Source organism: Thalassophryne amazonica, unplaced genomic scaffold, assembly GCF_902500255.1.
Source record: "Thalassophryne amazonica unplaced genomic scaffold, fThaAma1.1, whole genome shotgun sequence".
In the NCBI taxonomy this organism is placed as follows: Eukaryota; Metazoa; Chordata; class Actinopteri; order Batrachoidiformes; family Batrachoididae; genus Thalassophryne; species Thalassophryne amazonica.
Window position 1 is genome coordinate 1 of NW_022986388.1, and position 18,008 is coordinate 18,008.

The 18,008-nt window shown below is 45.1% G+C and overlaps 1 protein-coding gene across 1 annotated transcript in view; it reads left to right on the top strand.

Moving 5' to 3' along the window:
• Positions 1–1,302: 1,302 nt before the first annotated feature.
• Positions 1,303–18,008, top strand: part of LOC117506155 (disintegrin and metalloproteinase domain-containing protein 19-like) — a 54,491-nt gene continuing 37,785 nt past the window's right edge. Inside the window, exons 1-5 of the mRNA XM_034165656.1 lie at positions 1,303–1,540; positions 2,873–3,023; positions 4,366–4,447; positions 5,437–5,513; positions 9,368–9,551. Of these exons, the coding sequence (XP_034021547.1) occupies positions 1,303–1,540; positions 2,873–3,023; positions 4,366–4,447; positions 5,437–5,513; positions 9,368–9,551 (732 nt within the window). The remainder of the gene's footprint in view (positions 1,541–2,872; positions 3,024–4,365; positions 4,448–5,436; positions 5,514–9,367; positions 9,552–18,008) is intronic.

Below are 18,008 nucleotides of genomic sequence, written 5' to 3' on the forward strand. Positions count from 1 at the left end.
GATGTCAGCTGATCAGCAGTTACACTGACAGCTTCAGTCTCAGAGACACCCTGCTGTGGAGAAACAACCTCCTCCTGTACGCTGGGCCCCTCCCCCGGACCAGACACCGACACCGGGTCCCCGAGCCCCGAGGCCGAAGTCCCCGGGGCCGCTGATACCGACGCCCCAGAAACATTGCGTTTGTGCGGACACACGAGACGTTTGTGACCGACGTCCTCACATTCAAAACACTTCATGCTTCCTGAACTGGCATAAACCATGTAAAAAGAGTTGTCATGTTGTACAGTTGGAGAGAGAGACAGACAGAGAGAGAGAGACAGACAGAGAAACAGAGTTAATGTGCAGAAATTCACTATTCAGACAAATCAGTGTTCTATTATAAAACTGAAATAACACCACAGGAAGGAATTCCTTCTTCTTCTTTGTTTTTTAGCTGAACCAGATGGTCCAATCTGGGGTCTGTGGGCCACTTTTGATCCAGATGACTTTGTGGAAGGGACTAGAGCTTCACTCGCTGGCAGAAGTGTGAAAGAGTGACTTCTGTCCCGATGTCTTCAAACGGATCGTTGGATTTTATTGTTTTAAATAAAGCCCGTTTGTTAAATATGTGTGCACAGGTCGGCCGCAGATTTCCGCTGCCTCGCTCTGGATTCCCGTTTAAGTAACCGAGCGTGCAGCTCATTAGCACTAATTATCCTAACATGCTGCAGGCGGCCTGACTGCTGTCAACGCGGTGTCGCTTTGATTATTCAGAACCAGATCGGCGGAGGAGCGGGTTCACATCTGCAGCAACGTTTAATGATCCGCCGGGAGAACCGCTGACCTGCAGCGCTAACTGCCGTTTGACTGGAACCCTCACCATCAAGAATCAGGTTCATTGTCTTTGGAAGCAGAACATTTCGCGGTCCATGGTCTGTCGCACAAGTCGGACCGCTACTCCGTGCCGTGGGGTAAACTGTTCCGACCTTTTCGCGCCGGTGAAGTTGCAGCATTAAACAAGCAGGCTTCAGCTGGAAAGATCAAAGGCCGCACTGCTTTAGCTTCCCATCGGAAGAACGGGATAAAACAATTCCAGGTTCACAAGTGTTTGACAAACCGCCAATCAAAATTGGCTGAAGGTGGCAACAGATGACTCTTCTTCCTCTCCGAGTTAAAGCACTGAGACAGACTCGGCTGCTGAGTCTCTACCCAGAGACTTGATGTGGATCCTCAGGAGGTATGTGTGCAAGTCTGACCGGGTTTTTGTTCCGGTGACCTGATTAATACATTATATTGACAAATTTTAATCACACAGGAGCCAGGATGGGGTTCCAGAGGCAGGGCGGGGTTCCAGAGGCAGGACGGGGTTCCAGAGGCAGGACGGGGTTCCAGAGGCAGGATGGGGTTCCAGAGGCAGGACAGAATTCCAGAGGCAGGACGGGGTTCAAGAGGCAGGATGGGGTTCCAGAGGCAGGACGGGGTTCTAGAGGCAGGATGGGGTTCCAGAGGCAGGATGGGGTTCCAGAGGCAGGACCGGGTTCCAGAGGCAGGATGGGCATCAGTGACTGATGGCTGTGCAAAGTTCATTTTGTGGCTGATATTTGTTGGAAGCTCACGTCAGCAGAAGGGCATGTGTTCAGTCATTACAGGAGAATATCTGCTGCCCTGCAGCTAGACCTTCAGGGCGGACAGGGACGGGAGTGGAGAGCAAACAGAACGTTCCAGATAATCAGACGTCAGAATTCCGGATTCTCGTCTTCATCCTCATTTCTTTGATACGATAACTGGATAAAAACAAGACAGAAGACATAATCTCGGTCAGGGAATTAATGTAGGTGGCACTCAGGATCAACACTTCCTGATCAGGATTAAAGGTCAGCAGTTAAGATGGAAGTTTGTGATCCATATCAAGGGTCAGGCTTGAATGTCAATGATCAGAGATGAGTCATCAGATCAGAAGTCTGCAGGATAAGAATAGAGCTTGGTGATCTTGATCAAGGATTAAAATCAAAGTTCAGATTAATAACATCAAAGCTAGGTGATCAGGCTCAAAGGACAGGCATCAAAATCAAAAGTTGGCAATTAAAATCAAAGCTTTGTGAACTGGATCAAAAATCATATTGGTGTCTGATGGCGATCTTTGTCTTTCCATGGTGAGGTGTCGGCTTTACCTCCTCCACCGCTGATGAAAACGCTGTGTAAACAGAGTCGTGAGTGAGATGGAGGTGAATTTTCCGTGCTGTTGTGTGGACGTGGGCTTCAGTCACATTAACGTTAGAAGGCTGCCGCCTAAGACGCTGTTTTTATTTTTTTTATGGAGCCCAGAAAATTGTCTGCAGTAAAAGCAGTGAGAAAGCGGGATTATCTCCCGTTATGTTCCCCCTCAATGAATAATACAACAGGACCCCTGGGACCAAATGGAGATTGGGCTCGTCTTCTCATGACAGTTTTTCATTCTGGCTGTTTCTGCTCCGTTTCTCTCTGGCCTTGTCTCACACACGCGGAGGCTGGACATGGCATCCTCGCGGCGCCACTGATCCGTGCACCTGTAAAACCAAACCTTTTGTCCACGGTTGTCTTGGCATTTGACAACCGAATCCTTTTGTCCCCAAACGTGACAAATGTCAGGTTCTGCTGCTGCAGGCTAAAGCGGAGCCGATGTCTCTTTGCCGTAAGGTGACCTTTGAAGAAACATCAGACAGCCGTCTCTTGAATTTGTCATTCTCAGCGTTCTGAGAGCGAAGCGGGAAAAAACTTTGGATGCACGTGATAAGAATTTGCATGAGATAAGCGGCAGAGGAATTAAATTGGTTAGCATCACAGTCAGATGTTTTTGTTATCAATGCCCGGCGTGAAAGACTCTGGTCCTGCTGATCCAACGTTTAATTTGCAGGAGATTGTGCCTTTCTTCCCAGCCAGACTCGATCCGGCGTGCTGTCGGCAAGCAGACACGAGGCCACGAGTCCCGCCGAGGCTCGGCTGAGTTCACATTTTGGTCAAAGCCGGGTGTCGCTGTCAAATGTGACGTTGTTGCTCATACTGATGTGAGTTTTTTGGGAGGCCAGTCCTGATATTAGGGAGTACAAAATTGCCGATATCGATATATACACTTATAAAAAGAGGGTTGGTAACATTCTGTTATCAAACCCTTATGACATAGAAATATAACTGAGGTTTACAGTTTGAACATTATTATAACTTTATCATAAATAAGGAGAAATAGCACAAACAACCATCCAACATGCTCACGCTGCCATCACTTTGCTCAGCATTTGCGTAAAATAGACTTGTGCTTTAGCTCCTCCCAGCTGTTGTCATACTGACAACTCATCTCTGTAAAACACGCACTGTGACTGATGTTGAATGGCAGCTGGTCACGTTGCCTCTGTCTCTTGTAGCTATTGTGACCAAGGGGTGATGGGGTCCCAGCCTTGCTTGAAGTAAGTCCTTTATAGGCCCTGAGGCCAGCTGGTGCTGGTGCTTCTCTCCAGATTCCGTAGCATCAAGAGGATGAGAGTCTACATCTCCCCCGGTTCCTTCCCCAGCTGAGGCCCGTAGCCATTTACAGCTGAGTGGACTGAGACAGTGCAGATTAAGTGTCTTGTCCAAGGACTCAGACAGGAAGCACGAGCAGGATTCAAACCCAGGTCTGCAAATTTTCAGACTAGCTTCTTATCCACTGACCTACCCGCTCTACATCGGGCACCATTTCTAACAACTAAAGTGTTTTTGTGCATTTTTGGATTCAGTAAAATAGACGTTTCCATATCGGCAAAAAACAACATCGATACCCATTTGTTGGTGAAAACCTGATATCGGCCAATATTATCAGCAAGCTCGTACATCGGTTGGACTGTGAATACATCCGTCAAATATTTCCTGACCAGAAACAACCGAGCTGAAGTCAAACAATAGATGGCGGTGTTGTTATTGCTAAGAGAAAGGTTTTTTTAATGACGGACAGGAACTCAGGGCAGCACATGTGCACACACCAGCCTGTGCTGTTACTTAACTAAAAATTTTCAAAATTCTAAAAATAACCAAGATGGACAAAATATGGGAAGTTATTTGATGCAGATTGCTGAGCCACAGCTTTGGAATCTTAGGATTCAGATGAGGATTCTAAACGCTGGAGTATGTTCTGTTTTTCACATCAGGTTTGATCCGTTTTCCTCACGGATGTGGTTATAAATATGCAGAACAGGGAAACGCTGTCTGAAGTTCCATGTTCTTATCAGTTTCTTGTCTTTGGGGCGGTTTTCCTGCTCTCATGTGGGTTGGGCTTTTTGTAGACGTGCTCGTGCCTTTTGGTGCTGCCTCGTACAAACCTGAAACTTTGCCTTCTTTAAATGTAAAAGACTTTTTTTTTCTGTTTTTGTCTTTCAGCGAGCTTTTGGGTCCAGACTTCACAGAGACGCACTACACAGAAGACGGACGGCCGGTCACTGTCAGGCCTTCCAGCTACACTGTAAGTGTGCGCTGTAGTCCGGTTCCAACCTTTGAAGACTTTTGTCGGGTCAGTCGTCTTAAGGTCGCCAGCCGGTGGAAGGATCTGGTTGGTTGTTTGGTTGTGGTACACACAGACACACAGATTAAAAAAGACACACAGATTAAAAATTCTGAGAAAAATACAAAGTACATCACAGTAAGACACAGTGGTCATAAACAGTCCTCTCACTGTTTGACTGCCTGGAGAAACAGGCGGGTTTTAAGTATGCTCTTAAAAACATCAGCAGAGTCCAACGGACGAAGAGGCAAAAGGAGATCATTCCAGAGCCTCAGTGCAGCGGCCTGGAAAGAGCGATCTCCTCGGGTCTTAAAGTGGGTACGAGGGACCCTCAGGAGGTTCTGATCCACAGACCTCAGGCTCCGAGCGGAAGTGTAGGACATAACAGGTCTTTGCTGTAGGGGGGAGCCTGGCCATGCAAAGATCTAAAAGTCAACACCAGGATTTTAAAATGGAAACGAAACGACACTGGGAGCCAATGAAGGGACTTTAAAATAGGACAAATATGAGTCCTTCTGTTTGAGCGGGACAGCAGCCTGCTGCAGAATGTTGGACCTGCTGCAGACGGGACAGCTCCTTTATGTTCAGACAGGAAAACAAACTGTTGGAGTCGTCCAAACGAGAAGATCCAAACGCATGAATAATCAACTCAAGATCATCTTTTGAAACAATTGATCTGAGGTTGGTGTGTGGCTGGCTGAAGGTGTTGGTCCACAGTCGGGACATTCTGTCCATCCCTGGTCATGTCCTGTGGCTCTTTGACTGTGTTTGAACTGATGTTCTCATGTTTTTAATTCAACCACAGATGGGAAGAAATTAAATTAATGATGTTTGATGGCCTCGTCTTTATGCCGGTGACATCACTGATGGGGGGGGGTCAGATCAGTTTTTTGTCCGCGTGTCTCTTCGTTTGTGAGGTTTGTGTTGATTCCAGTCGTCTTCTTTTTCAGGATCACTGCTTTTACCACGGGCAGGTCAGCGGACATCCAGGATCCTGGTTAGCGCTCAGCACCTGCTCAGGAGTCAGGTACGGAGACACGCCCCCTCTCCCCTCACACATCTGTAGACCCCGCCCCCACATGCACATGTATATATATATATATATATATATACACACACACACACATTTCTAATGTGACCTTAACTGACCCAAAGACGGGCTGCTGTATGACCTCACTGGACAGGTCATGAGGTTGTAGCTGGGCGGGGACTCATCAGGAGGTATGTTTATGTCTTTTACATAAACTCCGCCTCCTGCCTGAACAGGACAAGCTATCGGTCGTCATTCTGGTTCTTAGTGTTGACATCAAGCTGGTTTCACTTTTCAATAAAAGATATCAGCACAAGTTACTTTTAGAAAATGAGGTATTTTGAAATATTGTGTGTGTGTGTACGTGCATGTTAGGGCTGCCACATCTAGTCGACTAGTCACGACAACGGCGACTATTGAAACCGTCGACAACTAATTTAGTAGTTGACAAGTCGTTTATTTTATTAAAGTCTTTGTTTTTCTCTCAATTTGTACTTTTAGGCAGCGAGCCGTCCTGCCGTCATTTGAATATGGTCAAACTTGGACAAGATGGCTGATTAAAACAGTGGTCGTCTTGTTCAAAGCCATTTAAAATGTGCAGTATACCAGAGGAGCTGTGTGTGTGTGTGTGTGTGTGTGTGTTTTTTGTATGCATGTGTGTGTCTGCATGCGTGTATGTGTCTGTGTGTGCGTGTAGGTGCATGTGTGCATGCGTGTGTGTGTCTGTGCGCGCGTGTATGTGTATAAGTGTGCATGTACGTGCATGTTTATGTGTGTGCGCACGTGCGTGTATGTGTACGTGTATGCATGCACATGTATGTGAATATGTGTGTGTGCACGTGCGTGTGTTTGTGTGTGTGAGTGCGTATATGTGTGTGCATTTTTGTATGTGTGAGCATGTACATGTGTGTTTGCGTGGTTGTATGTGTGGGCGTGTATATGTATATGTGTGTGCATGTTTGTGAGCGTGTACATGTCTGTGTGTGTGCTTGTCTGTATGTGTGTGACCATGTATATGTGTGTGCGTGTTTGTATGTGTGTGTGCATGTATATGTGTGCTTGTTTGTATATGTGTGAGCGTGTATATGTGTGTGCGTGTTTGTATGTGTGTGTGCATGTATATGTGTGTGCGTTTGTATGTGTGAGCATGTACATGTATGTATGTGTGCTTGTTTGTATATGTGTGAGCGTGTATATGTGTGTGCGTGTTTGTATGTGTGTGTGCATGTATATGTGTGTGCGTTTGTATGTGTGAGCATGTACATGTATGTATGTGTGCTTGTTTGTATGTGTGTGAGCGTGTATATGTGTGTGCGTTTGTATGTGTGAGCATGTACATGTATGTATGTGTGCTTGTTTGTATGTGTGTGAGTGTGTATATGTATATGTGTGTGCTTGTTTGTATGTGTGTGAGCGTGTATGTATGTGTGCTTGTTTGTATGTGTGTGAGCGTGTATATGTGTGTGCGTTTGTATGTGTGAGCATGTACATGTATGTATGTGTGCTTGTTTGTATGTGTGTGAGTGTGTATATGTATATGTGTGTGCGTGTTTGTATGTGTGAGCATGTACATGTATGTATGTGTGCTTGTTTGTATGTGTGTGAGCGTGTATATGTATATGTGTGTGCGTGTTTGTATGTGTTTGAGCTTGTACATGTATGTGTGTGTGCTTGTTTGTGTGTGTGTGTGTGTGTGTGTGCTTGGTTGTGTGTGTGTGTGTGTGTGTTTGTGTGTGAGCGTGTACATGTATGTGTGTTGTGCGTAAGTGTGTACATGTATGTCTGTGTGTTTGTATGTGTGCTTGTTTGTATGTGTGCGTGAGTGTGTACATATATGTGTGTGTTTGTATGTGTGCTTCATGCAAGTGCACAAAGAAAATTTTGAAATGTTCACAATCTCTGTCATGCATTAATGACATGAACTTCACGTCAACATTATTGAAACAATTAAAAAACACCGTGTGTGAGTGATTGCATCAGCGCAGCGCATCAGAGCACAGCTTGTTTGAACAATTGTAACGAGATGTTAAATCGATCATAAACATAATTTTACAGCTGCACACGAGAAGGAAGGAACATGTAACTGTTTTAACAAGCCATGACAATATAAAAATGACAAATAATTACTTTTTCAGATGGCTCCAAATGCTTTCTCCACCTCGTTCAGCGTGGGCGCGCGAGAGAGAGGGAAAAACTGCTGCTGGAGCGTTCCTCTGTGATTCTGGAAGCCATTAGAGGCGTTTTCAACAGCCAACCCGGAAAGAAAATGATTTCTCTGCTACGAAATAATTATTTTATATAGGCAGCGTCCAGCGCACAACGTGTGGCAGCCAGTGGAACAAAGCACGGCATCCAGCTGGGAACACAGCGGGTGTGTGTGGGTGCAAGTGTGCAGATCAAAGTCTTGCAAGTGTCACTGTGCTTTATGGCACTGATTCAGCTGCAGTCACCACTTCCTGATCTTTTGCCATGCCCCGCCCACAGCACGTTCTGATTCGTTCAATGTCAGTCAATCAGCGCTGCTGGTTATTTGTTCAACTTGGTAATAGGGCAGTGCAGTCTCATTTGAACCCTGCATGATATCACGGGATTTGACCACTTATGGGCATCGCCGCTCCCGTTGTGCGACATAGACACAGCATAACTTCACACGGACAAACGGTGCACTGTTTTGTTTTCAGCTGCAATCACCGAAGCAGTCGCAAAAAGTTTTTTTTTTTTTGGTTTCCAGTGGAGCAGAGAAGATGAGGCAGATGAGAGACATCGTGTCGGTAAGTGTTAGCCTCCACAGCTAACCAGGGTAGCTCCGTTTTCTTGCCTGCAAAACCGCCTCGACACGTTTGAGCTCCGGGTCACAAACAAACCGCAATACATGTCCACTTTCCACCACATCCTCACTTTTTCTTTGCACTGTGAGATCAATAAAGTTTATCTTTATCTTAGTTTCACTTTGTTTCTGTGTAATTTGCCCAAAAACCCACTGAAAGTGCCGTGTTTTTCCCCCAGAAGTAGGGAAATTACGTCATATGCGTCATATTTTACCCCTTTAGCGCCCGACCCCAAACAAGACTGTGGTGCCCAATAATGCTGCCGTTTGTTAAAATGTTTGGTGGATTAGACCTGATCTCGAGACCGTTGGACAGGATGGAAGAGCCAGCAGCTGATCCTGCCTCTAAACTAGTCTCTTAACTGGTCTCAGATCTGACCTCTAAAACAGTCTCTGATCCGACCTCTGGTCTAAACTCTAAACCAGTCTCTGATCCAACCTCTGACTTGACCTCTAAACCAGTCTCTGATCCAGCCTCTGATCTGACCTCTAAACCAGTCTAAGATCCGGCCTTTGTTCTGACCTCTAAACCAGTCTCTGATCCGGCCTCTGATCTGACCTCTAAACCAGTCTCTGATCCGGCCTCTGATCTGACCTCTAAACCAGTCTAAGATCCGGCCTTTGTTCTGACCTCTAAACCAGTCTCAGATCCGGCCTTTGATCTGACCTCTAAACCAGCCTCTGATCTGACCTCTAACTCAGTCTCTGATCCGGCCTCTGGTCTGAACTCTAAACCAATCTCTGATCCAGCCTCTAAACCAGCTTCTACCAGTCTCTGATTTGGCCTGTGATCTGGTCTTTGATTTGGTCTCTGATCCAGGCTCTGAACCAGCCTCCGATCTGGCCTTTGACCTTGCCTCTGAATCAGTCTCTGATCAAGTCTCTAAAGCAGGGTCTGTACCAGTCTCTGACTTGGCCTTTGACCTGACCTCCAAACCAGCCTCTGATCTGGCCTGTGATCTGGTCTCTGGACTCTCTCAGTTGTCCACATGCACTGTCTGATGTTTACGGTTCTCTCTTTCAGGGGCCTGATTTTCTTGAATTCTACTCACACGTACTACCTGGAACCGATGACCGGTCTGAATCCTCACCATCATTCCCTGTTGAACGCTGAAGACCTGCCAGTCACAGGAGGAAGCTGCGGCCACGCCCATCAGACCGTGTGGTCCGACAACATGTCCAGCCTGCTGAAAGCGTTTCATCCCAGGGTGAGTCCGGCTGACCCACTTGCCTCGACTGCTGGCCGTGCAACAGAAAACGACAAGGAATTTTAACATTCATTCATTCATTTTCAACCACTTATCTGGGTCCGGGTCACGGTGGCAGCAGAGCAAGCAGCTCTTTTACAAATGACAGTAAAATTAGAGCTAACGAGATTTAAGCACAGATCATTAAACTGACTACAAGGCTTCTGAACTTTTCAGAAAAGTGTTCTGTGGTTACTGCAACACCTTTCCAGTCAATCATTCAAATGCAGCAAATATTCTCACCCTCATGGAATAAGTTTGTTTTGGCTGCTTCTGTCTGCAGATGGCTAGATTGTGTTAGAAAAACGTCACAGACAATATGTTCCTGCTGAGTGGGTGAGTGCTTTTATCACCATACGCCATATAAAACTGGACAGACGACATGTTCCTGCTGGGAGTGAGTGCTTTTATCACCATACGCCATATAAAACTGGACAGACGACATGTTCCTGCTGAGGGTGAGTGCTTTTATCACCATACGCCATATAAAACTGGATAGACGACATGTTCCTGCTGAGGGTGAGTGCTTTTATCACCATACGCCATATAAAACTGGACAGACGACATGTTCCTGCTGAGGGTGAGTGCTTTTATCACCATACGCCATATAAAACTGGACAGACGACATGTTCCTGCTGGGAGTGAGTGCTTTTATCACCATACGCCATATAAAACTGGACAGACGACATGTTCCTGCTGGGAGTGAGTGCTTTTATCACCATACGCCATATAAAACTGCACAGACGACATGTTCCTGCTGGGAGTGAGTGCTTTTATCACCATACGCCATATAAAACTGGACAGACGACATGTTCCTGCTGGGAGTGAGTGCTTTTATCACCATACGCCATATAAAACTGCACAGACGACATGTTCCTGCTGAGGGTGAGTGCTTTTATCACCATACGCCATATAAAACTGGACAGACGACATGTTCCTGCTGAGGGTGAGTGCTTTTATCACCATACGCCATATAAAACTGGACAGACGACATGTTCCTGCTGAGGGTGAGTGCTTTTATCACCATACGCCATATAAAACTGGACAGACGACATGTTCCTGCTGAGGGTGAGTGCTTTTATCACCATACGCCATATAAAACTGGACAGACGACATGTTCCTGCTGAGGGTGAGTGCTTTTATCACCATACGCCATATAAAACTGGACAGACGACATGTTCCTGCTGAGGGTGAGTGCTTTATCACCATACGCCATATAAAACTGGACAGACGACATGTTCCTGCTGGGAGTGAGTGCTTTTATCACCATACGCCATATAAAACTGCACAGACGACATGTTCCTGCTGAGGGTGAGTGCTTTTATCACCATACGCCATATAAAACTGGACAGACGACATGTTCCTGCTGAGGGTGAGTGCTTTTATCACCATACGCCATATAAAACTGGACAGACATGTTCCTGCTGAGGGTGAGTGCTTTTATCACCATACGCCATATAAAACTGAACAGACGACATGTTCCTGCTGGGAGTGAGTGCTTTTATCACCATACGCCATATAAAACTGGACAGACGACATGTTCCTGCTGGGAGTGAGTGCTTTTATCACCATACGCCATATAAACTAGTCAATAGGTCTTTATTGTTGTCATAGAAACAAATCCCATGAGGAACATGTTATTTTTACGAAGACTATGAAATGTGGTGCTGTGGTGAAGCGTTTCATCACGTCCTTGCGGTGCTTTCCTGCCAGGAAATAAAGCTAGCTCCCGATTCCAAATGCATTAGGATACTTGATTGCTGGTCCTATATGTATCATGATTTGATATGACATTATATTGTGCTTTTTGCTGGGTTTTTGTAACATTAGACCACATGGAAAAGATGAACATAATTCTTGAGACTGTGTAACACCAGATGCCTACAGAGAAGTAGACATAGGAATTGGCCTCAGGTACAGAACGGAGGGAAAGGTGTTCAGTCTTAGAAGGCTACAGGCTAAAACCAAAGTGCAGTCAGACATCCTTAGAGACCTGTTGTTTGCAGACGACTGTGCACTAAATGCCAGCTCAGAACCAGACATGCAGTGTAGTGTCGACAAGTTCTCAAATGGATGTAATAACTTTGGCCTAACAATCAGCACAAAGAAAACAGAAGTGCTTCACCTACCTGCTCCAGGAAAACCCTATGTGGATCCCACCATCACTGTAAACAATGAGAAACTCAATGTGGTAAGCAAGTTCACATACCTCGGTAACACTCTCAACCAGAATGCCAATATTGATGATGAAGTAAATGCCAGGATTGCTAAGGCAAGTGCCATATTTGGCAGACTTCATGCCAGTGTCTGGAACAGAAGTGGGATCAGACTGGAGACAAAACTTAAGGTCTACAAAGCTATTGTACTTCCGACGCTCCTGTATGCATGTGAGATGTGGACAGTGTACAGACGCCATGCAAAGAGATTCAATCACTTCCACACAACCCGCCTTAGGAAGTTGCTTAATATCAAATGGCAAGACAGAATACCAGAGACAGAGGTACTGACCTGCGCAGGTATGCCGAGTATTCATACCATCATAGTGCAGTCTCAGCTCAGATGGTCAGGACATTTAGTTTGGATGCCAGACCATCGATTGCCCAAGAAACTGTTCTGTGGTGAACTTGAAGATGGAACACGATCACATGGTGGCCAAAAAAAGAAGTGGTATAAGGACTCTCTAAAGGCATCTTTGAAGGCCTTTGACATAAAGACTGACACTTGGGAACAATCTGCCTGCAATCGACCACAGTGGCGATGCAAAATTAGAGCAGGTGCGATTGCCTACGAGGATGCAGGCGAAGCTGCTGCCCAGCAGAAAAGGCTGGTAAGGAAGGAACGTGCAGTCAACCCCCCACAGAACACCACTCTGAGCCCATGTCCGCCCCGGCCGACAGTTCCGTGCCAGGATAGACCTGTACAGCCACTTACGCACACATGCGACTCAACCCACTCAACCTGATGGATGACAAGTAGCGGTCCTCGTCAGACTGACGGACGAAGAGAGATATTGTGCTTTTTACTGGGTTTTTGTAACATTAGACCATGTGGAAAAGATGAATGTAATTCTTGAGACTGTGTAACACCATTGGCTCTGTCTGGTGTCACGCCCCTCGGATCCAGATGGGATCCTGATGGAATTCCGGCCTTTTCTTAGTGGCGGAGTCATCGACTGTGACTGTCTTCTGGAGTGTTTGCAGTCCATGGTGATAAAGAGGCTCCTCGGGGTGGACGCCTGGGACCAGTGGAGGAGGAGGAGGAATGTTTGTGTTTTTCTCCGGCTATAATTCCTGTGTTTATCGTCGGTTTTCTTTCCGTGCTCCATCACCGTAAACTGTTTTCCTCGTGCTGTAAAAGCCATCATACTTTGTGCTGTTTGGCCCTGTGGCTCGCTGCTGCCTCCCATTAATCCTCGCTCATTATGCACAAACGCCAGCTGTGGCGGTCCTGAAACCCACGCCGCCGATTACCGAGGTGTGCACAGCTTTACAGCGCCATCCGTGCACACTCCTGTCCAGTTTGAGGCAGAGTTCCCTCGACACCTACGTCAGTGAGTGTTAATTACAGCACAGCTTTTCCTTAATGGCTGGAATGAAGCATGAAGGCGTCCAAGGCTTAATGATGGACGGCCTGAAGGAGTCGGAATGCTTTGTAAAGACAACGGCAGCATGCCCAGAATTCCATCTTTTTCATTATTTTGCTTTTTATTTTTTTCTTTTCAACTTTTTATTTTTTATTTTTTTACCTTATTACTACCCTGGCTGAGGTCGTAATAAGGTAAAATTGGCCCAGGATTAATAATTTTAATGACTTTCTGGACTCAGTCATTAGAATCCTGAATCTTAGTCTTGATCCAGGATGAACACGAATGAATGAATGAATGAATGATTTATTCAGCACACAAAACTCAGTTTTACAGTAACACATGTCCCTGAAAGGGTGGAGGCAGAAAACAAAAACTTATATACACCCACCCCTTTTACCATATATATATATATATATATATATATATATATATATATATATATATATATATATATATATACACTTAATACATACTCATAACAACAAATACAAAAGGAACAAAGCAAAGATCTTTGAGATTAATCAATGAATGGAATTTTCTCATCACAACAAAATAAATAATAGTGCACAATCCAAAGGAAATAATACCAAATCAATAAACTTAATTGTCCACACTGTAGGGAGAGATTATATTATTTTCTAAAGTCTTTTAAAGCTGACTAGAGTCGGGCGTAATTTAATATGTTCAGGACAGATGTTCCAAATGTTTACACCTTTTACAGAAACACAGTGACTTTTTACAGTAGTTCAAGTATTTCATTTATCAAATAATAATGTTCCTCTCAAATTATAACTGGAGCATGGGCGGCACCAAGGGGGTCCAAGGGGCACTGGAGCTCCCCCTGGATTTGTCATACCACCCCATAGCACCCCCAACAAAATAATTCCTCATTTATTATTTTACTTTAATTCCATCCCCTGTTTTTAAGGCCTTGTCTCCACTGAAACTAAACTTCTGCTATACAATCTTTTTCTTTGTCATTTTCAAAAAGTGTTCGATTCAGTAAATATCTCTGTTGTCACAGATCCAGAGAAACCGCAGGAAAGTGCTGTAGTACACGTGCCAGGCCTGTATGTGGCGCTGTAATGCTTCTACAGAAAATGGAGACGAAGACGTGGGGCTAACAATGAAAGCTAACACTTTAGAAGCCGGCTCACAGATTAAATAAGGACTAAACAACGAGAAGTCGTGCATTATATGGTTTGAATGCACGATGCGGAGTCTAAAACGCCGCGACGCGGAGTCTAAAACGCCACGACGCGGCGTCTAAAACGCCACGACGCGGCGTCTAAAACGCCACGACGCGGCGTCTAAAACGCCTCGACGCGGAGTCTAAAACGCGCGACGCGGAGTCTAAAACGCTGCGACGCGGAGTCTAAAACGCCGCGACACGAAGCGGAGTGGTGGTACTCCGCGAAGTGCATTCAAGCCGTATAATGCACGGCTTCTCATTGTTTAATCCACTTACACCATGGTCCCACACAGTGAGCTAACACACAGATATTTAAGTTAACTTTTTTTGTGTTCTCTTCTTCTTTCCCGTCTTCAGTCTTGTCCAGTTCATCCGATGTTAAATCTTTACGCCGTTGCTTTTGCTGTTCTTCTCGTTTGCTCTCCTCCTCTTTCCATTCCTCAAACATTTTATTTTGGCCAAAAATATAAAAATTAACTTGGAAATCCATGTTTTATCGCGTTTCTGTCATTCATCTGTCAAAACACAGTTGATCTGCGCCAACTGATTTGCGTGTTGCTATGGTGACAACCAGAGCGGAGTGATTATAACAGTGACTTAACTCGCTGAACTATGTGTGCGTATACACAATAATAAAAATAATGCACGCCAGTTATACATGGAATTCTCACTGACCATGGTATGAAGTATTTTAATCTGACCTGTTGCCAGAATTCATCATCACAGATAAAAACTGTTCTTCACATGACACCCTTGTTTTGGAAGATGACGTCTGGAAATGCGTTCATTCATTATGACAGAAGTTACTTGTTTTGTTTTTTTTTTCCGTGTTTTCAGAGAGGTTCCTCAGTGTTTGTCTGCCCTGGATGAGTTTCTCAGATGGAGGACGGCAACACTTTGTCCCACCAACAACAATAAGAAAAAATAATAATAATATGCTAAATTAGACTGTTAAATGACCCTGTTAACATCATGTTCCAGAGGCGGGGCGATGACATCATCATTTCAGTTTTCCACAGTAAGACACTTTTTTATGTGATGAGATAATTATTTCACTCATAAAAGAAAATACGAGGTCTATTATAAAAGAAACCGACCTTTTTATTTTTTTCAAAAACTATATGGATTTGAATCACGTGTGATTGCGTCAGACAAGCTTGAACCCTCGTGCGCATGCGTGAGTTTTTTCACGCCTGTCGGTTGCGTCATTCGCCTGTGGGCAGGCTTTGAGTGAGCACTGGTCCACCCCTCCCGTCTGAATTCCTTTGTCTGACTTCTTCCTGAGAGACTGGTGCTTTGCTTGATCAAAATTTTTTCAAAAACTGTAAGGCACATCCAAGTGGACACCATTCGAGAAATTCAGACGGTTTTCGGTGAAAATTTTAACGGCTGATGAGAGATTAAGGAGTGTTGCTATCGCTTTAAGGACAGCCCACGGAGCCGGAGGGCGCGCCGCGCCCCGAGCCGTTGTCGTCAGCCTGTTTTGAGCTGAAAACTTCCAAATTTAAGCCTCTGTTGACCCGGGACGTCGTGAGAGAGCAGAGAAGTTTCAGAAGAGGTCGGGATCAGCAGTTTATCCGGACATTCCACTGTTAAAGCAGATTTTGTAATGAAAGACGTGCGGACGGATTCGCACGTCGGCACGCAGCCGCTCATCGCGCGGCGCCACAGCAAAACACCTCCATTTCGGAGTGTTAGAGGACAAGTTGGGACATGTCTATCTCGGCTTTCAGTGCTTACCAGTCGAGTGAGTATAAGAGAAATTGTGGAGAGCTGGACATGTCCCAACTTGTCCTATAACACTCCGAAATGGAGGTGTTCCTTTGTCTCGCTTCATCAGCGAGACAAAAAGCGCCTTGGGGCAACTGTTTGTTGTGATTTGGCGCTATATAAAAAAATTGATTGATTGATTGATTGATTGATCAGCGAATCAGTCTTTACGCGCGAAGCCTCCGCGCGGCTTTCCATGACAAAATCTCTTGTTAAAAGTGAAATCTGCCGGAAAATGGCTGATGTCCAGCTCTTGTGATAACCAGAGAAAGAGCACACGACGGTCTCGTATCCACAGAGCCATCCGTTTAGAAATGATCCAGTGGTTTGTGCCTCGTCGTTGCAGCTCGGAGCGCGGCGCACTGACCGTCCTTAAAGGGGTCCTTAAAGCTGTAGTTAAAGTCCTTATTCTCTGTGAAGCCCGTAAAATTTTCACCGAAAGCCAGATAAATTTTTTGAATGGTTTCCAGGTGCCAGTCTCTAACAGCTTCTGAAAAAATTCTGATGGAAAAAAAGTCCTTTTCATTCCGCCATTTCCAGACAATGAAAATCCGACAAGGGGGCGGGACCACTCCTTCCCAAGGCGTGCTCACAGGCGAATGACGTCACCGACAGGTGTGGAAAAACTCACGCATGCGCACGAGGGTTCAAGCATGTCTGACGTAAAAACATATGAATGAAATCCATATAGTTTTTGAAAAAAATAAAAAGGTACGATACTTTATGGACAGACCTCGTAAATATATATATATATATATATAAAACCAGTGTCAAAATAAATAGAACACTGCCATCTACTGGTGCCCAGACACTCAGTACTTAGGGTGAATACTGCCATGAACATTACTGGCCAATAGATGGCAGTAGAGACTGAAAACTTGCTAAAACAAATATTCCAAATAAATAATCCATCCGTGTGTGCTATGTTTAAGATGCGTGGAATTTAATAAACACAGACTGAATTTCAGACATCTTATATAAATATTACTCTGGAACAAAGACGACAGACAGTGTTTGAAATAAACAGGTCTCTAATTACCAAACAGGAATCGATTGGAATGATTCCAGTTGAAAATAATGGAGCCTGATTAATGCAGCGTGATCACCCTGATCAATCGATCAGGTCGTCTGATGATCACACCACAGCCACTGCGCTTTAAATGTTTAAACAGCGCATTAATCAGGCGTGATCACCCTGATCGATCGATCAGGTCATCTGATGATCACACCACAGCCACTGCGCTTTAAATGTTTAAACAGCGCATTAATCAGGCGTGATCATCCTGATCGATCGATCAGGTCATCTGATGATCACACCACAGCCACTGCGCTTTAAATGTTTAAACAGCACATAAATCAGGCGTGATCACCCTGATCAATCGATCAGGTGGTCTGATGATCACACCACAGCCACGGCGCTTTAAATGTTTAAACAGCACATTAATCAGGCGTGATCACCCTGATCGATCGATCAGGTCATCTGATGATCACACCACAGCCACGGCGCTTTAAATGTTTAAACAGCACATAAATCAGGCATGATCACCCTGATCGATCGATCAGGTCATCTGATGATCACACCACAGCCACGGCGCTTTAAATGTTTAAACAACGCATTAATCAGGCGTGATAAACCTGATCGATCGATCAGGTGGTCTGATGATCACACCACAGCCACGGCGCTTTAAATGTTTAAACAGCACATTAATCAGGCGTGATCAACCTGATCGATCGATCAGGTGGTCTGATGATCACACCACAGTCACAGCGCTTTAAATGTTTAAACAACGCATTAATCAGGCGTGATCAACCTGATCGATCGATCAGGTGGTCTGATGATCACACCACAGTCACGGCGCTTTAAATGTTT